Genomic DNA, 22,485 nt, shown 5'->3' with positions numbered 1-22,485 from the left:
TAAAAATTTGTAAAAATTTTTTATTTTTACTGATCGACATATTTTAAGTCTGAAGAGAAAAAGAATTTTTATAAATTTGATTTTTTATAGGGCGTTATGCTTCCGGTTAAAAATTGATTGATGCTTATCGATCTATACATACCGATCGATTCCTAGTCGGCAAGTAAAAAAAAAAATCAATCTTTATATGCTCTTTCGCTAGAATACAACTTGGCTGCCTAATTTTGAAATCCACTAGAGTCAAATTTTTAAGAATTAATTTTTTTCTTAAAAAAGCCGATCTGTAACAGGATATTTTTTTTGACATTAATTATTAAATTTTTATAAAACTATTATAAAATATGATTAATGACTGGTAAAAAAATAATAACTATCTCGTCAATGTTTTTAAAAATCATTATATGTTATGTCATAAAAATTCTTACAAGATAAAAAAAAATCGACAATGAGTCAATTTATTTGAATTTTACGTTTTAGTACTTCAATTGTTGAAGTATTGAGCAATTGATCACCATTACTTTTATACAGTATGAAAAATCGAGAGTGAATCCGAAGTAATTACGGATTTTATTTAAATCCGCATTCACTCCGATTCGGCGTGAATTTTACTCCAAGGAAATTGAACGAATAAACCGTCCTCTGCTCCAAATTGACTCCGGATTTATTTCGCGTTCACTCCTCATATTTTTTGCAGTGTATGTATTATCAATACAGTAAAATAAATGATAAAACTCTATGTAAATGTATATAAATATACTCAAATGTATACTAATTTGTGGTAGTTGATAAAATTTGAGTCACGAAATATAAAACTCATACTGGGATAGACAGTATAAAATATTTAATAACGATGTCGTTAAAGAATGGAAATCACGCAGCAATAAAATCTTAAAACTGAGCTTAAGTATAGTTGGATTTTATTGGATATGTCTGAAGTCAAATTACCTAATTATTTGAATATTCAAGTATCTTGATAATCAATAAGCATTTAATTTATTTACTACAGCAATTTGCACGAGCTGATGTAATGAATTATCGATAAATAAATGTATGTTTTTTTTTAATCGCCAAATGACTTCAGAGAATTAATATTTCTCGAGAAAAAACAGTTTTTCAGTCATATATTTTATAATTCTATATGTTATTTTTATTTAATTAATTCAATGAATAAAAAACAAATATTGAATTAGCGAGTTTACATTATAGTCGACCTGAATAACTTCCTGAAGTAACTGAAGTTTCAACTTGTTTTTGAATCTTATAAAATTTCGGATTAAATGATTAAAATTAATACAAAAACTTCAATGTAAAATTTTTGTTTTCATTCACATCAAATTCAATGATAATTCATTTTGATTAAAAAAAATTTTTAATTTTTAATTTGAACTTCTGCATTGTCTTGAATTTTTCTATTTACCAAAGCGAACAATTTCACAACAATTATTTTTAAACAAGGCTTTAACTCTGACAGGGTAATTTGGACCTTTTAAAAGTAGAAATTTTTTATTGCTGTCCTCCCTGATTAAACAACTGAATTCCATTGAATTAAACAGAATTGAATTTTCAATTCTATATAATTCAGATAAATTCTGTTAATCCCCCTGATTAAACAACTGAATTAAACCGAATTAAAAATTTTAATCCTACTCAATTCTGTTATATTCTATCAAATTCGGTAAGACAGAATTTAAAAGAATTCAAGGATTATTTTCGAATTAAACAGAATAAAACCGATTTAAAACTTTTGAATTGGTTTCAATTCGGTTTAATTCGGAGTCAGAACCAGAAATTCGAGGATTATTTTCAAATTAAACAGAATATAATTATTTAAATTCGTTTCAATTCGGATGAATTCTGGTTTTCCTGCCGAATTAGACAGAATTCTTTTTCTGGTTCTGACTCCGAATTGAAACCAATTCAAAAGTTTTAAATCGGTTTTATTCTGTTTAATTCGAAAATATCCCTTGAATTCTTTTAAATTCTGTCTCACCGAATTTAACAGAATATACCAAAATTGAGCAGAATTAAAATTTTTAATTCGGTTGAATTCAGTTGTTTAATCAGGGCTATTGGATAAATTCTAAACCTGTTGATTACATATGGAATTGAAAAAAACTCATTAAAGTCTTATTAACATATTTTTTTTAGACAGACAATCCCACCATGACGGGCCAAAATGAACTGTATCAATATTTTTTATGATTTACGTTATCTTCAAACAAAACTTTTTTTTTTTTTTAAATATTCAAAACAGTAATTCATTAAAAATGAATTTAAACCTTGAAATCTGATTTGAATAAAATTGTCAATAATAACAACCCTTGTAAAGTTGTTTCAATATCACACATATAAATACCAACAAAAAAATATAATTCTCAAGTTTAATACTTTTTAGAAACTATGACGTGTTATTTTGACATTCAATTATAAAGAAATAAATACAAGATATTTATAACAAAACAACGTATATATATATTAAGAATACAGTCATAAAATAACAATAATATTTATACAATTTTCTAAAAAAAATGATTACCATCCATGATTATATTTATACTGAACAGCAACAGGTACTGGATAAGGTTTCGGTACATGAACGGGTACTGCAACATGTACTGGATACGGTTTATTAACTATTTTTTCAACGTGTACTGGGTATGGACGTGGAACAGGAACAGGAACAGGACGATCAACATGCACAGGTACATGAACTGGCACATGAACAGGCCGATCAACGTGTACTATTTTTTCAACATGAACAGGATACGGTTTTGGAACCGCTACAGGTACCGGAACTGGTACTGGACGATCTACGTGGACTGGATATGGTACACCCACGTGTTTCGTTACCGTCTGAACCACAGGAACTGCTACGGGAACTGGTGCAGGTACTGGGATCGGATGTGGCACCGGTTGATGTACTGGAATTGGCTGGGGAATTCCCACCGGCTGGACTGGTTGAGGTACTGCTAGTATTTATAAGTATTTAAAAAAAAAAAAAAAATGAAGAGAAATAACATAAATTTAAATACTTACGAATTGGATGTATTGGATGGGGATGAGGTTGAGGTAATAATATATGATCTTGATGATCTTGATGTACAGGATGATGGTGATGATGATCTTGATGTGCGGGATAATGATGATCTTGATGAGCGGGATAGTGATGATCTGACGATGGATGTTCATGTATTGGTGCTGGCTCTTGGTGTTCATGTAATTGATTGTGGTAATGATGATAATCTTGCTGCGGTACTCCGTAGCTCAAGTTCACCACACCTTGTAATTAAAGTAAATTTATAATAATTTTTATAAATTACTATTTTTAATTTTAATTCAACATACCACGTTTAGTGTGTTTCTTTATAAATTTACTCTCATTTTTATCCTTCGTATCCACTTGAATAGCTGAGGTAATGACCAAACAAGATGCTATGACCTAATAAAAATAATAAATATTACTCTCGTTGTTATTATTTTTTTTTTTTTACTACATTGTACTTTATTAGACATAACATTTGATTTTAAAAAACGAAAAATTATTATTTTATCACACATATTCTCACAAACACTTTGATTAGTCCAAAAAAAGAAAATAAACAGAGAATTTTTGATTAGAAAAAAAGTCACAAATTGAAAAAAAAAGCGTACCAACAATAATTTCATCCTGATACCTGTCAGTTTGGTAGTCAAAGAAAAACTGAACATGATTGTCATTGTGACCCCCATAAGTATTTATAGTACGTAGATCGCATTGATAATCAAATAAAATATAGTCAGTCAATAATAATAACGCGTGATAACTTAAACATTCATCAGCGGTAAACTTTCGCTACTTCTAATCCTGGAATACGGCCAAAATCGTGATCATTGAGTATCTTCTTCCTCATTCGATAACCCATCTTACGAATCGATTATCAAACATAAGCTTAACTCAACTATTATAACGTATAATTATTAATTACAAGTATATATTTAAATACTTACACCTCAAATTACCTTCAACAAAGAAAAAAAAAACATAAACAAACAATCAAAAAGTTTTTCAAAGGAATAGTTTATTTATTTATAAATGCGAAATGTAAAGTGAAAGTTTAAAAACATATTATTAAGTGTCAAGATCAATAGGACTAATTCATTTTTAACATTAGCATTGTCGATAAATATAAAATTTATAAAAAATATTTATTTATTGACTGTATAATAATTTTATTAAAGTATTTATAGGATCAATATATATCTCTATCGATTAAAATGTAACAATAACAATAATAATTTTTGTTATTATTATTAAATTGTAAAATATTCCTGAGCTCACAGTCATAAACTTTAAACTTTACTGTATTGGCGTACAAAAAAATTTATATACACAACTTGGGCGTCGTTGTGCGATGAATAATTAATAGATTGTAGCACATACACTAGAATAAGAAGCTCAAGTTTGTTGTCAAGCTAAAAGTAGTTATCGAAAGGGAGAAATAGTAATAGAAAATGAAAGTTTAGGAAAGCTATATAATACAAGTGATGTGTAAATTAAAGTGGCTTGCGCCCTGTGGAATACAAGGAAATACTTCCGGAATCGAGACTAGACGATATATATATACATACATACAATACGTCAATGATAAACTCGTTTGAAGTTGATTGCCTTTTTAAATAAAGAAATAATTAAAGCCTACCTCAATAATTTCATGCTAATTCATTAGTTTTTATTTTAATCAAGTTTTACTTTCAATACTATTTTAAATGTATGAAGATTTTTTCTTTCTTTTTATTAATAACTGGTAATTGATATATTATTAATTACTTATTATAAAACCAAATCGATTTTTTAAGGCTACTTTATTTCATTGTTTTATTATTTAAACGGTTAGCTTTCTATATATATTTATATATTACTAAATTATATCGTAGGATCGATAAAAGATTTGATATTTCATGGTCGATTGAGGTGGGAAAGTATTGAAAAATTTTTTAGCATAAGAAATTTATTTATTTTAGGCATTGAAATAAAACTTTAATACTTATTTATTTTTTATTATTATTATTATTATTATTTTGTGGTTGTTATTATTGTTAATGAATAATTATCAGATACTTAATTAATTTATGATTTATTCGAAAGAATTAATTTCACCGGAAGTGATTGACTATGATGAATGAATAATAATTAAGTTAAATAATTAGGTCATAGTATAGTAAGTTTGTCATAAAGTCTTTATTTATTTTTTGTTTACTACAATAAAAAAAAAAAAAAAAAAAAAAGTCGTGAAATGTGAATCGGTACTTACAATTCAAATGTTCTCTAAGACAACCTCGTAAATTCTTTCCTGCATTTTAGCATCACCAAATATAAAATTTATGGCTGTCAATAAAATCCCGTATTTTTGTTTAATAATAATTTATTTTCTATTCACAGATTTTTCAGATCCATTGAAAAAAAAAATTCACTATTGAAAACATTTTTTTTATTTTCAAAACTTCTAATTTTTTTTTTAAGTTGTAATTATTTGCTATCAATGATCATTACAATTAACGTTTTTCAAATAATCACAGAGGGGAGAGACAAAATGAACTTTTTTAAAATTTTTTATAAAATAAAAGTCAAAAGGAGTAAAATTAACCATCTAGAATTTTCCTTAAAAATAATCAAGGCAGCTTTTAAAAATTTTATTTCAATAATTTACAAGCAATGTCGCTCAAATAAATTGACAGTAATTTTATTCAAGAAGTTTACGTTGCCCCGTTATCTAATTTTTTTTTTTTAATGACTGGGTCAATATCAATATGCCACATGCTTATGCGGTGACTAAAAAACGGTGAAAATAGAAATAAAAATGACATTGTCAGCAATTTTGTTCTTTGAGAGCCCACTTTGCAAAAACTATTTTCGAGCATCTGCTTACATTGACCATTAGCTTCCATTTAATACCCAAGATGTAATTTTATTATAAAAAAATTTCTTTAATTGTTAAATCAAACGGTAATGAAATATTCTCAACTGTCTAAAACTTTAATTGCAAAAAAACCCCACATTCGTAATCTAAAACTACCCAGCTAATAAAAGATAATTAAATTAATTAATAAAATATAATAATGTTATTAAATAAAATGATCCTCAGTATTTTTTAATTTGATGATAAAGAATTCTCATAAATATAATTTTTTTACCAAGAAGGTCATTAACTTTGATCATTAAGTAGATTTAAAAACGAGTTCGATCACATTGAAACATTTCAATTTCTCAAAACCCCTTGTAATTTTTTTTATGAAACTAGATTTTTTAAACTTGTGCTATTAATGATCAAAGAGAAATAATTTTAATTTCACTTATTTCCTTTTAGTTAACTCGACAACTAGTTGTTCCCTCTACTTTTTTAAAAATCAAGAAAAAAATAGTTAAGCCATACTCGACTTCTTTTCAAGAGTATAAAGAGCCTTCGACAACTCCAGTATCATTGCAGTAGTCCTTCAATCATTCGTTAAGATGATTAAGTTTGTGGTAAAAATAAAAAAATTCATTTATTTAAACTTTAGTTACCCAGTGCATTTATTTAAATATCGTAATTTATATATTTATTTATATATTACAGATTATTTTTAGCATTGTTGTTATTGCAACTGGACAGAGTACGTCCAGTAGTGAAACGAAAAAACACAAACGCAGTATTTTTGAAGACGTCAGGATAGTAAGTCCTGTTTCCAGTTACGGAAGTGGTTATCCATGGACTCGTAGTAAAAATTTATTAAAAGTTTTAAAAATTCCAGCGGATTTATTACCGACGCGTAGTGTGTAAGTTATAATTATTTTATAATTATATATAAATAAATATTTTTTTTTTCATTTATTCATCAATTATAGAGTAAGTTATGGTACTGAAGTAAGGCCTACAAGTCCACCATTGGTTATAACAAAACATACAATCGTTGAGAAACAAGTTCCTGTGCCGGGTAAACCAGTAATTTTGGAAAAACAAGTTCATGTACCAATCCACGTACCTGTTCATGTGCCAATACATGTTCCTGTTGAAAAACTTGTCCCTATAACGATTGAAAAATCAGTACCGTTCCCTATAACTCAGGTGAAGAATATATTTATTGAATAGTTATAATTACAATTTTAATAATAATTTTTGTGAGTGAATTCAATGTTATAATAGAAAGGAACTGAGAAAAAATAATGGTGGTTTAGTCCGGAAATCGAACCCAGGTCTTTTGATATCGCCATTATTTTTTCTCAGTTCCTTTCTATTGTGACATTTAATTCACTCACAAAAATTAATAGATTTATTGTTAAGTTGTCTTATTAATATATATTACCATATATATGTATATTATATACGTGAAGGTCTTTGTGATTTCTAATTCAATAAAACTAAGGCACCAAAAATTTAATAATAAAAGGTCATCTATGCCAAAAATATAATAGCAGCAATATGATTATACGCAATGCAAAACATACAACAGAAAAAATTAATAATAATATTTATAAATAATTAACTTGCAGATTGTTCCATACCCAGTTGATCGCGCAGTACCAATCCGTCAAAATGTGCCTTATCCAGTACCAATATTAATTGCACAGCAAAACCCGCCATCAAATCAGCAATCAAATTTAATTACAGCTTCCAGTCTCAATAATCTTCTACGTCAATCATCAAACGCTAGACCTTCATCTTTGCCGATAAATCTTTCTGTAAGCGCTGGTATTTCATCCGAAATACCAGCAAATGCTCCACCTCAAGATCTTCAAGGCATTGATCTTAGTAGTCTTTCTCAGTTAAATTCACTTCAACAGCCTCCAGCTCCTCAATCTTTACAAGGAAATGGTCTTAGTCCTCTTGAGTCGCTCTGGGCTCCAGAAGAATACAATGACCTCTGGAAAAAATAATAATATCCTTCTTTATTTGTATGTGTACTGCCTATAAAATTTAATTATAATTGTTACAAGTCATAAAGTGTTAATAATTATATATTAAAATTATTAAGCCAAATAATTACAAAAATAAGTTTTTTACAATTTTTTATAACTAAAATAGATATTGTGAATGCAAAAACTTGAAAAAAATAAATATATATTTTTTAAATTAATCATACGAAGTAAAGTGTCCGTTTTCCCGCCTCCAGCGATTATCCAGCATATATATTTTTTTATATATAAAAATAAATAGAATTTTATTGTACTTTCTTTGTATCTTAAGATTTTTTTTTTTTAATTTTATTCATCAAACTGAGGACTAAGTACATTACTCTGGAGAAAATATTACTAATTATAAATTCAAATATAATTCAATATTAATATTATAAGTGATCAATTGTAACTTTTTCCGTATAATGTTTTTTTTTGTCGATTAAAAAAAAAAAAAAAAAAAAACTATAAACTGTTATTTCACACCATTAGGGGAGCGTAGGGTCGCCCCGATCACCTTAGAAATAAACCAAAATTTTTGTAATTATCCTTATTAGATTATAAAATGTACATTATCTTATTTTATGGAATCTAAAGATTCATAGACACATACTTAAAAATGAAAGTATAAAAGTATATAGAAATATTTGATGAATTAAAAAAATTTTAAGTTTGACCAGGGTGACCCAACGTGTTGGGTTGCCTCGGTCATTCGGCAGGTCATCCCGGTCACCATTAATTTAAAACTAAAAATTAAGAATCCAAAGTCGTGTTGCTGTAATTTCATATAATTAAAATTTTATTTTGTGAACCACAACTTAAGAAGTAAGAAAAATGTAAAATTAATAATTAACAACATTTAACTTGTTTTCTGTGTACTCGTTTACGAGGCATTTATAATTTATATATATAATAATTTAATGTATATAATAATTTATATATATAAATTATAAATGCCTCGTAAACGAGTACACGGAAATCGAGTTAAATGTTGTTAATTATTAATTTTACATTTTTCTTACCTCTGAAGTTTTAGTTCACATTTTGCTGGAATATCTTCAAACTAGAGATTTCAAGCTTCAATATGATTTTTTAATTTTTCGATACGATCATTTTTCATGAAAATACAGCCTTCCGAAAATCACTAAAAAATTTATAAAATTTTCTTGTTCCTTAAATTTTTTGGATAAGTGTATATACAGTAAAAAACGAATCGTCCAAGTGTAAAAAAAAGCGTGTGTTAAAATTCTGAGTGTCGAATTTTCAACACTTTTGTATGTTAATTTAACACCCAGTATTTATCTTGTTTGAACTGTCGCGATTGATTTTTTAACACACAAAAATGTTATTTCATTCGAAATTAACACTTTTTATATGTTATGTCAAATCAACACACAAAATATGTTAAAAATAATCTCGACCATCACAAAAGAATTCTTGGAAAATTTTTACTTCTAACATATACGAGTGTAACTTTTTCTACACTCACGACATGTTAAAATAACATATAAATAAGTGTAAAACGATCGTTTTACACACGATATGTGTTGATTTTGACGAATCCTTTTTTACTGTTTATAACTGATTATTATATAAAGATATTAATTTATTAGAACCAATCACTTAAATTTTTAACAATAAAATGAAGGAAAATTATGAAATATTAATATACTGAATGTAATGTCAATGTATTAATAATAACTGGGAAAAATGATTTTGCCTAATCATATAATTATATATAAGCTTATATATAAGAGGCATTCCATGCCTTTTGAACCCGGGCCCTTTCGATTTAGCTAAAAATTTTTTTCCTACTCATTGAAATCATTTTTCATCAGGCAATTTAAAAATTTTTTTACCCAACCCAACAAAATTATGAATTTAGAAAAAAAAGGCTTTTTTTTTTAAATAGCTACAACTTCTTCGAAAATTGACTGATTTGGACGTTTTTCTTTCAAAATTTTCGTCTTTCAATGTACTTTCCGAAAAAAAAATACAAAAAAAATTTAAGGATTCATAAAAGACCTCAGAGTTTGAAAAATTGAGAAGAAAAAAAAAATTGAAAGTGGTAATCTTCAAAAAAATTTGGATTTATTATAAAAAAATGAAAAACAAATAGAAGACACCTAGAAATAATTTTTTGTATTTTTTTTTCAAAAACTACATAAAAAAAAAAGAATTAAAAAACAAATTGACATTACTTCTATTTTTGACAAAGCCACGAGCTTTTGAAAAAGACATCCAACGCATATCACTTTGTCTCAAAGCCAAGTTGTTTTTTGTCAATAAGACATACAGATGCTGGACCTATGAGTCATAGGAAATTCGTCTTCTTCTGTTCCTTCCTAAAAATGTCATTTCAATTAAAAAATCGTTTAGATGTCTTATTTGTAATTTACTTTTTGTCGTCACTTTGTCAAGTCTTTTAAATCGAAATATCTAGAGATAAATTACTAATTGTCGATAAGTAAATAAACTGTAATTACCGTCTTGAAAATTAACTGTTGATATTTTTCTAACCTCTTATTTTTGAGCTGTCATAATAAAAATAAATTTTTACACCCACAATTTTTTTTTTTTAACATAAATGTACTATTATTGTCGTAAAAATAATAATCTATTGTAAAAAAAAAAAAAAACAATAGCAAGTGAAATAATGAATTTAATAAATTAATAACTATTGTAATTAGATGATTAATAATTAATTATAATAATAATTAATAATGGCACCTCCACCAGTAATAACGGGGATTTCTCCAAAAGAAGGTCCACCAGGTACTCGAGTTACGTTGAGAGGTGAATTTCTGGGTACTAAAGCACAAGATCTTATTGGTAAGTATTTTTTTTTTTTTTACTAATTATACTTATCAATTAAATATGATACTGAAATTAGCAGGCAATTAACAATTTTTGGATATTTTTTTCGAAAATTTCATTACAAAAAAAAAACAAAAAAACATGCACATGTAGAAAATAAAAAAAAATTGGTGGTGCAATTTTTTAAATTATTTGTTTTTTTTTAATTTATCGCTTGTAAAAAAATCCAAAAATTTTAAGACAGGTAATTTCAGTATCATAAGTTAGCCGACGTCTAATAATTTTTTGATTTTTTCAAAAACGAGAAATTAAAAAAAAAAGAATATTTTAAAAAATTGCGTTTACAGTTTTTTTAATTTTCTACATGTGCATATTTTTAGTTTTTCCTTTTTTTTTGTTATTAATCTGTTGAAAAAAAAATCCGAAACTTTTTAAATGTCTGTCAATTATGATCCTAAAGTTACCAGACAATTAACAATTTTCGAATTTTTTTTTAAACATCAATTACAAAAAAATATAAACTAAAAGTATGCACATCTAGAAAATTTAAAACACTATGGGTGCAATATTTTCAAATATTTGTTTTTTATAATTTATCGTTTTTAAAAAAATCCAAGTTATTAGACCTTGGCTAACTTCAGTATCATCTGTTAATTTCAGGATCATAAATAAATCAATTAATTTAAAATAATTATTTATTTTTTACAGGTTTGACAATTTGTGGATGTGATTGTTTATTATCAGCAGAATGGAAATCTCAAAATAAAATAATTGCTAGATCAGGACCATGTAAAGGACGTGGTGATATAATAGTTACAACACGTAGTGGTGGACAAGGAACATCAACAGTACAATTTCGTGGTTATCATGAAACGATAGGGCCGATGAAAGAATCAGCGGTTTGGGTTGAAGAAGCACCAGTTCAAAATTATGTCTGGGGTAGACGTGCACTGTCGCCGACAAATTATCAGCAAGAAGATCCACTTGGTTTGAGTGTCGAGGGTAATGACAGCAAGAAGTTCCCGGAAGATGAACTCGTCGAATTATTTGGTGACAGTAATGGTGAATTAACCAGCGATAAATTTCATCCCGGTTGGTTTTTACTCCAGCATCATCATGCGACGACGCTGGATGATCTTAAAGCCGGGCTGGCTTACCTGAGACGGAAAGTTAATTCACAAAAAGAAGGACAGTTGTCATTTTTGAAGGCAAATGTCGGTGCTGTAATGGAACAACTTGAAACAATTGTTTTGTTAAAAGAACAGTTCGAGTTGGATGTCAAAAAATTCGGTGACAATCCAACGGGTAAACTCGAAGAGGCAATTCGGACATCGATGGCTGAAGCTAACAAATTATTTGATGATGTCCTAGCGCGGAGAGATCGTGCAGATGCTACTAGAAGTGCGCTGTCAATAATGCAACGTTACAAATTTTTATTTTGTATGCCAATAAATATCGAAAAAAATATAAAACGCGGTAATTATGATCTTATTATAAATGATTACGCGCGTGTTAAAAATTTGTTTGGTAATACAGATGTTGAAGTATTTAAAAAAGTTTTTGTTGAGATTGAAAATAAAATTCAAATGCTGAGAGATATTTTGCGTAAGAAATTAGAGGAGACGCCATTTGACGTTGAAACTCAGAAAAAAATAATAAGAAATCTAGTTAATTTAGAAGCCGAGGGCGATCCAGCCTGGGACGCAATTGCTGCTCACGGTTCTTATTTAGACAAAAATATAATTAATTGTCTCAATGATTATTTTGGTTCTGAAAGTGCGTCCGGTGATGACGCCGGTAATAAAACAAGTAAATCAAATAACGTAACTCCCATAGCAGATCGTCATAAATTGTATCGCATGGATGCCAATGCCAATGTACCAGCTCGTGTGCTCTGCATTGAAGCCATTTGTGATGTCGTTACTGAACAGCTTCCAGATCTTTGGAGACTAGGACAGAGTTATTTTTCAGGCCAACTACACGTTGCCGTCGATACTGAAAAACAAGGTGCCTTTAAAAATTTAGTATTGTCGTGTATTCAACGTGCCAGTGAAGCACTGAGAGAATGCTGCGGCTCCAACATGACACCAGCCTGGTTATTACACAGCCTACGTGTTATCAGACAAATGTACACAGCTTTAATTCACCTAGATTTACCAAGCGACGCGCTGGATATTTTTGGTAAATTTTTATTTGATCTAAGACTTCAGTGCTTGATATCATTATTCAAACAAACCGCTGAAAATATCAGCGGGTTACAAAAAAAAGAAACATGGCAGTTGGAGTACCTGCAAAATTTAGACGGTGGTATCACTAAATTACCGGGTCTGTTTGAAGAAATGGTTATGGAAGTAGCAGAACTAGCACGTGAGACAGCAATCGCTTGTGGGTTACGCGAAGCTCCATTGCTAGAGTCACCGTCATCGAAGGCTTTGTATCACAATGCCGTGAGAAGTCTTTTTATTGCTTTTGCTAAATGTTTGAAACAATTGGCATTCAGTGGTAGTGAAGAAGCCGGCGATGAAGATGATCCATCAGTATCACAATTAATTAGTTCACCAGCTTGTTACCGAGTACGCGACAACAAACATCGAGTAGCAGCAGCAACACCTACGTGGGAAAAATGTCTTCTTATATCTTTAAGTAACATTCGTTACACGTTAAATATTATTTTACCAAGAGTTGTCAATGCATTAAAAGCGCGTGGTTATCCAGACGTGTCATTGGCTGAGGGATGGACAGATGACTGGACTCACCTTGAGTCCTTGGACACTGCCGTGCTCGAGGCTTATCTTGAGCGACGTTGTGATCCTCTTGTTGGTACCATTGAACCCAGTATGTATTTAGGCGGCTTAGAATGGGATTCAGCGATAGAACCCACACATGTACGTCCTTATGCTCAGGAAATAATAGCGAATCTCATAGCTGTCCATGCTGAAGTAACTCGAGTCTCTCCTTGTTTAATCAAACGCGTTTTGTCGCATATCGTTGAAACTATCGCTGAAGAATTAGCGCGACTTATGTCATGTGTCAGAAAATTTGGACCCAAGGGAATTATTCAGGCACGTACGGATATTCAATTGCTGAGAGATACTTTGGATATTTATTGTACTACACGAGCTAGGTAATTATATCCCGTCACTAGTTCCAAAAAGACATATTTTTATACGCGCTTTTGGCTCTAGGGAATTCTCTAAAGGGCGTATAATTTTTTTTCATTGCCAATCGTTTTATAGACTTATTGTATAGCTAAAAGTTGAAAAAAAAAATTTCAGCTTCAGAATAAGTCTACAATATGATTAGGAATTTAAAAAAAAATTATACGCCCTTTTGGTTTTAAACTTAGTGACTAAAGCCAAAAAGACGTATAAAAATATGATCCTGAAGTTAACAGACAATTAACAATTTTCGGATTTTTTTTTCACCAAAACGATTCCCCAAAATAATCAAACGAAAAATATGCACATGTAGAAAATTTAAAAAACTATAAGTGCAATTTTAAAAAAAAAATTTTTTTATAATTTATTGTTTTGAAAAAAATCAAAAAATGATTAAATGTCGACTAACTTCGGTATCATAAAAATATAAGTCTTATTAGAATTAGTGGTATAACATTTAATAATAAAATACAAATTTTTTAATTTATTATTTATTTATTTATATTTTTTTTTTGTAAAATAGGAATTTTTTTGAAGAAGCATTGGATGCTATTCCCTTGCCAATTAATCCTGAAGTTGACGGTGCTAAAGTAGAAACACTTTTAAATAAAATTACATCATCAATGCAACTTCAAATTCGTTGTTTAGCTGAAAGACCTAAATCACCGGATATTCCACGTGATGATTCCAATCGAATTACTACTGTTATGTAATAAAAATTATCGAATAATTTAAAGAAAAAAAAACAAAAGATATAAATATAGTTATCACAAATATTTAATTATAAATTGTCTTGGATATTTTTAATCCTTTTTCTTGTCTGTGGATTCATTTTCTGCAATTGACGGGTTTAAGTCTTCAGATATTGTCACAGTGTCACGGCGATTTTTATCAACTGGATACAACCTAAATAAAATATCAAATGTAAGTACTTAGAAATATTTAATATTTATTATAATTAATTAATTTAAGCAAATAAAATTACCATCGTTGATATAAATATATAAGGAAAATAATGTCATCTCGGAAACAAGCAACTCTATGGGCAACTGGCATCGTTATTATGAATGCAAACACATCATCAATAAATGTATTGAATGCTTTGTACATAAATGCCCGCCAGGGTAAATGAGCAACTGATTTAAGTTTGTAATTAACAAATAATTGAGGAAGCATAAAAAGAAACCCAAACGCGTAAACACCATTCACTAGGGAATTAATACTCCATGAATACCAGCTAAAAAAATAAATGTCATAATTTTTAATTAAGTAGCAGCACGATTTTTGCGCGAAACACTTGCGTTTTTTTTTTTTAATATTTTAAATATTTCTATCATATTCTGCCGCCATTTTATTTTGACGTACGGTTATTAGTTTTCTTCGATTTCTAATAATTTATTTTTCAAATATCTAAATTTACCGCGCAAATAATAAGAATAATTAATAAATTATTGATAAAAATAAAAAATTTTGAGTATAATTTTTAGTCTAATTAATATAATTATTGACACAAATAAATTTTAATAAAATTATTAAATTTCGATTGTAAAATTTCGCGCCAAGATAGCGCTACTGTGCGTTGCTGTATTCAACGTTCAAATTTTTTCTAGTGGGGGGCGGTCGAATAATCGCAAAGTCGATTGCTTTGTATCAACTGACGGTTCGATAGCGGCAACGGCAGTAGTAGTCCATAATCTTTTTTTCGTTTAAATTGAAACACAGTATTGCAGTTGATTCGCAGAATTGTCCATAAAATTTATTGTTCATAGTCATTGTTTAATTAAAATGTGCAGTGTTTGTAAAATCAAAATTGTGCAAAGTGTCTGTGGTGTCGTTAAGTGTCGAGTGTTCAGTGCTAGTGTAAAGTGTTGCGAATCGCTGATGCTGATAACTTCCAAGTTCCTGAGCAAAATCATCTGGCATCGTCTGGTGGGAAATAGCAATTAAGTGACGTTTTTTTAGCTGCAATACACTTGGAGCAATTTAAATTAAATCTCCAAGTGTATTAGGACACCCTTCTGTACATTATTTCCCCACCAAGGTTTGTTCAAACACTTGCGTGTTTTTTTTTTATTTTTCAATATGTTTCTATCATATTCTGCCACCATTTTATTTTGACGTACGATTTTTAGTTTTTTCCAATTTCTAATAATTTATTTTTTAAATATTTAAATTTACCGCGCAAGTAATAAGAATAATTAATAAGGGTGCATTCCGAAATGCGCTACGCTACAGTTGCTCGCAGCGCATTTCAGAATGCACCCTGATTCAATTCGATTCGATTAAAACCCGATTCGCACACCCCTAATAAATAATAAAATTTACCTTTTATGCGGTTGATAAATCAACGAATAAATCGCACCAGAAATAACAAGAGGATAAAGTAAATAAGTCAAATATCTCATGCTTTCAGCGTCAAATTTACGTGTTCGAGATTCATCTTCATGGTTTTTACCATCTTTCTGCAGTCTTAATTCAGGAATTATTCCATCAGATCTAACTATTTCCAGTCTTAATACTTTTTTCGTTTTCCACAACTCGATCAAAGTTCCAATACCTGCAGGTATCAGAACTAACAAAGATGATCCCTCGTCGAGTAAATAAAAAAATATAATTGCTTGGCTAAATGCACGCCATACTATCGTAGAAACACTTAGACCTTCAAAACTTCCTTTGCTTCGCCAAAAACTTATGTCATTTTTAAATGCCAAGAAATCAAACAGCAGCTAAAAATAATTTTATTAATCAATTTCATTTAATTGCATAGTTAATTAGAGATTAATCATTAAGAAATTTTTTTTATCATTATTATTATTATTACGTAATCTTTAACAGTTTGATAAAAACTTTAAAGGCATTTTTCTCGAAATTACTCGCACTAAAAATCAGGAAAATTTGATCCGCAAATAAATAATCTATTGATTATTTTTTCTTATAAAAATACTTTAGTTTATCTACGAAAAATTTGATTCAAAATATTTTTACCCATGTGCATTAAGTAAAAATAAATACTTACATGCATTGAGGAAATAAAAATAGTACCAGCTAATAAATAAACATTAGTGTCGGCATATATTCCTTTAACTTCATCAACATCTTTGTCTGAGAATCCAAGATTTTTTAAACCCTCCATAGCTGCTTTGACATGTAATATCAAACGTAATTTACCCATTGATATTGGCGTGTACATTATTGTCACATTCATTACACGACTATCACTAGTTATAGTTTCAAGATCTTTGTAACGTGTTTGTAAAAAGTCATAATTAACTATTGGAAGAAACATGTTATTTCCTACTACTCTGTAATAATATTAAAACAATTAGTTAACTTTTTAATAAATTAATTTATTACATTCCAAGCTCGTTATAAGCAAATATCAGGGATTGTTAGGAAAAAAATTCGTAAAAATATTCGATTGAGTCTCTCCCTTCACCATAGTTTTTAGCTCACGTTTTACATATATGCCTCGCGTATATGAATGGTCGTATGTCGCTCGGTATAAGCAACGATTGAAGTTTCGTAAAATCCCTGATTAAAAATTCTGATTGAATTCGATTGGAAAATTCTAATCAGATTTAATCGGAAATTTGATTGGGAAAAAAAAAATTATTTCCAATTGAAGTTAGCCGATGTCTAATAAATTTTGAATTTTTTTCAAAACGATAAATTATAAAAAAAAAAAAAAAAAATTTTGAAAAATTGCACCTATAGTTTTTTTAATTTCCTGCATGTGCATATTTTTAGCTTTTTTTTTTTTGCAATTTATTTGTTGAAAAAAAAAATTCAAAAATTATTAATTGTCTTCTAACTTGTGAGTGTGAGTGTAGCAAACATCAGACAAATTTAAAATTATTAGTAAATGGAGTAAATAATTAATAAAATGAAATTTAAAAAAAATGAACATTTAAAAAATTTTGAAATTAATAAGTGCATTTTTTATAAATATTATTTTTCAATTATTTACTCTATTTATTTATAATTTTAAATTTATCTGATGTCTGCTACATTCTCACTCATTTCTAACTTCAGGATCATAAATAATTTTAATTTGAAAATATTTGAAAAAAAAGTATTATTTTCTAATAGAACCCGATTAAAATATTTCTACTTATCGGCTTCAATTAGGAAATAAATTTATCATTTTCTGATTAAATCCGATTGAATCTGATTGAAAAATTTCAATCGTATACTTGAAACGCTCCCGAGTAATTTTGATTAAATTTTTGTTTCCAATAAAATCTGATAAAAATCCAATTGAGTTTCAATCAGAATCAATTGGATTTAATCGGAGTTTTTAATCAGGAAAAGTTATGCCAATGATTCGTGACCTATTACGCAACATAAGTTCAAGTTACTAAATTTGTATCGTGAGTGATGCTTATAACGAACGTCGAAACATGAAATTTGAGCGGCCGAAATACTGGCGGCGCTTCAAAGTTGTAACGAAAAGCGCGATAAGAGAAGTTTCTTATAACGAAATCGGACTGTATATATAAATTTAAATCATACCTTAAATTAGGCACAAGTTCTGCAGGTATATTTTTAAGAGGTAATTCAGGCGTATCAGTAACTAACGTAAATGTAATACGTGTACGTAAATGTGAAACAGTCTTTATTTTATTATTTTTTATTTTTAAAACTTCTGGTGTTTTTTTATCACCAAGTAAATTAAAAGTCTCAGCTTGCGGTACAGCAAATTGAGTCATTTTAATTCTTGTATACACTGTGTATTGATCCTATAAATTAATTTATTATTATTACTATTATGTGCAATTTAATAAAATTATTATTTAATTACCTTAAGTAAGTCATTGAATGATTTTCCACGATTTGATGATTTTGTAGTTATTAATACGTGCAAAAATAAAGTACCGTTATTGCGTGTTTTCGCTGGGATTTCTAAACTCAACGGCCTGGAAAAAAGTATTTTATTTTTAACATTACGGAAAATTATTTTAATTATTTAGTAAAGTGATTTAAATGATACTTACATTGTATGGGGAATCGTGTAATTAAAATTTAACATCGAATAGACAAGTTCAGCATCATTGGAAACGGGTTTACTCGAGGGTGAAGTGAAAAGATAAAGCTGCAGCTTTGGCTCATAATTTAAATATGATTTTATACAAGTCTTGCCCTGTTCACATGACGGTGGTGTAAATAATAGTGATAAACTATAAATTGAATAAAAAATATAGCCAACGAAAACACCGGAAAGTATTACAGTCCATGAGGGCCGGGGCATTTTGCTTGTTTGTAAATAAATCTGAAAGTTTAATTGATAATATTTATTTAAATTACTGGTAATAATTCATTTATGCTAATGCATAATTTTTATGTCAAGTGAGAGGAACTGAATAATTATTTACTTACTTTGTTATTGTTTAGTTGTTGTCATATTGTAAATAATAAACAGTCTTATTGTAACAATCAAACGTGGCTGGTGCTGACAGTTCTGGTCAGCTGATATTTTTCTGTATACGTCAATGGCCATATGAAAGTAGTGGCGCCATCATTATTACGTACTATTATTTTATTACGATATTTGAATGGTGATATTGTATATTATGTAAAAAAAATTATTGTAAGGGACTGGATTAGTTACCAGTACAATATTAATTATTTACATTAATTGAAATTTAAAAAAATTTCAATATAATTAAAAAAAAAACTCACCTATTTTTCAGTAAAAACCCTGATTGAACATGATTGGAAAATTCTAATCGTATGAATCCTATTGAAAGTTAATCAGAAATCGGGAAGTTAATCGGAAAAAAAATATTATTTTCCGATTGAATTTGATTAAAAAAATTACAATCAGTTTTAATCGTATTCAATCGTAAAATAATTTTTAAAAAATTTTCCGATAAAATCCGATTCAAATATTTATATCGGATTTAATCGAATTCAATTGGAAAGTAAATTTATTATTTTCCGGTTAAATCCGTTTCAATCTGATGGAAATATTTTGTTATGTCCGCCGCTTAATTTTTAATTATTTATCCGGGATTTCTCCCTTTGGTAGCGATAGTAATTTTTGGACAAGCGGGTTGGAGGGTGCGGACAACAATAAAGAATACGAGGAAGAAATTATCTTCCTATAATTTATTATTTATAGTGGATCTTTTCGAAAATTAAGAACCCAAACGTCTTCAAAGAGACTGGTGCTCTTGTTTAAGCCAAAAGTATTTTATGATGATAGAAAAATAGTTCTTTCACCTACCTTTCGATGTCAATTCTTCTAGTGCGGCAGCTATTATCCCTCCAGAACTAAACAGCTCACTCGGCCTTCCTGTAAGGTTGGTAGAATGGGTGCGGCTGGGTTGGTAGGATGATGTCTTATGTACTACTTTCGAATGAAAATCGAACGGCTTGAGTGATGAACTTGATCTTTTATTATATTTTAAATTTACAACGTCTTAACTGAACGTCACTTGTTCACTCTAGTTTTTCACAACTTTATATTTTATTTATAATATAGGATTATTTATCCTTAACAGATATTTTTATAAGATTTTTGTTTATAAATGCGTCCTTTTTCACACCCAAAAGGGGTTTTTATGCGCAGAAACTCGGCACAAGTGAGATCACAAATTCACGTGATTTGTGTCACAATTCACTCGAACCGGATAGATCTTCGAGATCTTTCAATTGCAATTAAGAACTATACTCTACACGATAGTTGACTATCAGCCGAGTATCTAACTCAATTGGCAATTTAATTTATTAATAATGACCGTAAATGAATAAATTAATATCCTACACGAACTTAATCAGCCGGATACCTAGATCGATTTACGGTATAATTGATTTGAATTTTTGTAAATGAATAAATTAATATCCTACACGAACTTAATCAGCCGGATACCTAGATCGATTTACAATTTATTTAAAGTGAATTTGGAAAACCGTAACTGATAAAATAATATCCTACACGAAATTAATCAGCCGGATACCTAAATCAGCGACGATTACTTATTGCCACGTCGGAAGATTTCTGCAATAAGATTACGGGCTATCGACGCCGTTTACGCGGACCAAGAAGTTAAAAATGAACTGAAGGCCCTGAGCCATGGTGCTCAGGCTTTTTATAAACTTTGCTTTGGCAATTGATGGGGAATTTTTAATTATCGTCATTGGTGGAAAGTGACGACAGTTTATTGTTTTGTTGAAGAAAATTATGTCACTTTAACTTTCGAAATCTCCAATTTTTTTTTATCTTGGACTTTAAATTATTTTTTTAACTTCCCGCTAAGAAAATTGAAAATTTTCAAAAATTCGGGAAGTTATTGGTTTCGGTCTGATTTTCGAAAATCGAATTTCTATCAGATCTTGACATTTTGAGGTTCTAGGATATTATTCTGACTAATTTCAAGATGATGTCCGAGTGTATATATGTATGTATGTACGTACGTACGTATGTAAATATATACCTGTATCTCTTGAACGGATAAACCGATTTTGATCGTCAAGGTAGCATTCGACGCGGCTTGTCAATATCTAAAAGTTGTAAAAAATTGAAATCGATCGGTAGGGTGCGTTCGAAGATATTCAAAAAATAAAATTTTTTCAAAAATGTTGTTCTTGGATAACTTCTAATGTGCTCGATGGATTGATTCCAAAATCAACTGAGCTCTAAAACTTTATAAGCCGCGTCGAATGCCACCTCAACCATCAAAATTGGTTGATTTGTTCAAGAGAAACCGTTTTCGAAAATGTATCCACAAGAATGTTTTCGAGCTCAAGGAGCTCGAAAATAGCGGGAAGTTTTAGGGCTGGCCCGCAGGGTCAACCGATAGACTGATTTTTTTTCCTTAAGTCGACATATTTTTATGCTTAAATCAAAGAACTTTTACTTATTTCAAAAAGTTTATTTCTTAAATAAAAGATATTTTTTTGAAGAAAGATGTGTTATTTTTTTGTAGCAATATTGTATTTTTTTGTTTCAAGAAATTAAAATGTCTCGGAATAAGTACTATTCGTTTAAGATAAGAATTTTCTAATGCTCCAATAAAAAAAATAAAGTTGCTTAAACCAAGAAAAAAATTTATTGGGAGAAAAGATATACATGTGGGAGAGAAATGTCACCGATGCTAAGCAATAGCAGTGGGAGTAGTTCGATGCTCGCCACGAGATCGCGCCCAGCTGCTTGTAGTGTCCCTGGCAAGATATGTGTCTCAGAGCTTTTATATACCAAACTTGAAAACAATTTTGAGTGTATACATTTCTCATTCGACAAAATGATAATTATGCCAATCAATTGATGTACAATATATCATATATCACATTATGACATTAATATTAATTATTAATGCTCGAATAATTTATTTTACTTTGAAATTGAATTTGAACTATCAAAGAAACGATACTTGATATTTATGTTTGCTACATCGAAAAAGTTATAGATGAATTATCTACCTATGTTCAGTTTAACAAATTTAAAAGTTGAAGTTAAATACAAATTCAAAAATCAGTTACATTGATTAATTATTTTCTTAATTTTTTCAATTTCTATAATACACTGATTATACAGGTCATTAAGGTCTTCGCTATCCACTGCGGCCAAATTTTTTTTACTCAGATAAATATTAACCGCAC

The 22,485-nt window shown here is 29.0% G+C and overlaps 4 protein-coding genes across 5 annotated transcripts; 2 read left to right on the top strand and 2 right to left on the bottom strand.

The window, feature by feature from the left end:
* Positions 1-2,528: 2,528 nt before the first annotated feature.
* On the bottom strand, positions 2,529-4,117 carry LOC130669507 (uncharacterized). 2 transcript variants are annotated; one of them, XM_057472456.1, is made up of 5 exons: positions 3,988-4,117; positions 3,652-3,844; positions 3,346-3,439; positions 3,037-3,279; positions 2,529-2,969 (listed from the first exon to the last, which is right to left on the bottom strand). In XM_057472456.1, the coding sequence occupies exons 2-5, from the start codon at positions 3,727-3,729 to the stop codon at positions 2,533-2,535; spliced, it is 852 nt and encodes a 283-aa protein (XP_057328439.1). In that variant the 5' UTR covers positions 3,730-3,844; positions 3,988-4,117; the 3' UTR covers positions 2,529-2,532. The 2 variants fall into 2 exon arrangements, with proteins under 2 accessions (XP_057328439.1, XP_057328440.1); XM_057472457.1 differs by lacking the exon at positions 3,988-4,117 and having other exon boundaries at positions 2,529-2,966; positions 3,652-3,897.
* A 2,227-nt stretch (positions 4,118-6,344) lies between these two features.
* Positions 6,345-8,265, top strand: LOC130669544 (BCL-6 corepressor-like protein 1). Its single transcript, XM_057472503.1, has 4 exons — positions 6,345-6,502; positions 6,594-6,793; positions 6,863-7,082; positions 7,508-8,265. The coding sequence occupies exons 1-4, from the start codon at positions 6,488-6,490 to the stop codon at positions 7,889-7,891; spliced, it is 819 nt and encodes a 272-aa protein (XP_057328486.1). The 5' UTR covers positions 6,345-6,487; the 3' UTR covers positions 7,892-8,265.
* A 2,190-nt stretch (positions 8,266-10,455) lies between these two features.
* LOC130669796 (exocyst complex component 2) lies at positions 10,456-14,597 on the top strand. The gene is made up of 3 exons (XM_057472865.1): positions 10,456-10,741; positions 11,435-13,850; positions 14,408-14,597. The coding sequence occupies exons 1-3, from the start codon at positions 10,633-10,635 to the stop codon at positions 14,595-14,597; spliced, it is 2,715 nt and encodes a 904-aa protein (XP_057328848.1). The 5' UTR covers positions 10,456-10,632.
* A 52-nt stretch (positions 14,598-14,649) lies between these two features.
* On the bottom strand, positions 14,650-19,417 carry LOC130669805 (lipid scramblase CLPTM1L). Its single transcript, XM_057472884.1, has 8 exons — positions 19,261-19,417; positions 18,879-19,153; positions 18,686-18,800; positions 18,397-18,623; positions 16,901-17,186; positions 16,210-16,610; positions 14,870-15,121; positions 14,650-14,790 (listed from the first exon to the last, which is right to left on the bottom strand). Exons 2-8 carry the CDS (start codon positions 19,130-19,132, stop codon positions 14,688-14,690), a joined length of 1,638 nt encoding a protein of 545 aa, XP_057328867.1. The 5' UTR covers positions 19,133-19,153; positions 19,261-19,417; the 3' UTR covers positions 14,650-14,687.
* Positions 19,418-22,485: the final 3,068 nt, after the last annotated feature.

The sequence above is a fragment of the Microplitis mediator genome, chromosome 6 (assembly GCF_029852145.1).
Source record: "Microplitis mediator isolate UGA2020A chromosome 6, iyMicMedi2.1, whole genome shotgun sequence".
In the NCBI taxonomy this organism is placed as follows: domain Eukaryota; kingdom Metazoa; phylum Arthropoda; class Insecta; order Hymenoptera; family Braconidae; genus Microplitis; species Microplitis mediator.
Note: the sequence above shows the minus strand (reverse complement) of the source record. Positions and strands in the feature narration are given on the sequence as shown.

Bases quoted from the DNA above. Each gene is read 5' to 3' on its own strand.
- LOC130669507 (XM_057472456.1), bottom strand. From the start codon at position 3,729: ATGGGGGTCACAATGACAATCATGTTCAGTTTTTCTTTGACTACCAAA. The intron at 3,280-3,345 runs GTATGTTGAATT...TTTAATTACAAG, and splicing joins AAAGAAACACACTAAACGTG to GTGTGGTGAACTTGAGCTAC. The intron at 2,970-3,036 runs GTAAGTATTTAA...TATAAATACTAG, and splicing joins CCATCCAATACATCCAATTC to CAGTACCTCAACCAGTCCAG.
- LOC130669544 (XM_057472503.1), top strand. The intron at 6,794-6,862 runs GTAAGTTATAAT...CATCAATTATAG, and splicing joins TTATTACCGACGCGTAGTGT to AGTAAGTTATGGTACTGAAG. The intron at 7,083-7,507 runs GTGAAGAATATA...ATTAACTTGCAG, and splicing joins TACCGTTCCCTATAACTCAG to ATTGTTCCATACCCAGTTGA.
- LOC130669796 (XM_057472865.1), top strand. From the start codon at position 10,633: ATGGCACCTCCACCAGTAATAACGGGGATTTCTCCAAAAGAAGGTCCA. The intron at 10,742-11,434 runs GTAAGTATTTTT...TATTTTTTACAG, and splicing joins TAAAGCACAAGATCTTATTG to GTTTGACAATTTGTGGATGT. The intron at 13,851-14,407 runs GTAATTATATCC...TTTGTAAAATAG, and splicing joins TATTGTACTACACGAGCTAG to GAATTTTTTTGAAGAAGCAT.
- LOC130669805 (XM_057472884.1), bottom strand. From the start codon at position 19,132: ATGCCCCGGCCCTCATGGACTGTAATACTTTCCGGTGTTTTCGTTGGC. The intron at 16,611-16,900 runs GTAAGTATTTAT...AATTATTTTTAG, and splicing joins TTTTTATTTCCTCAATGCAT to CTGCTGTTTGATTTCTTGGC. The intron at 15,122-16,209 runs GTAAATTTTATT...TTATTTTTTTAG, and splicing joins ATTTATCAACCGCATAAAAG to CTGGTATTCATGGAGTATTA.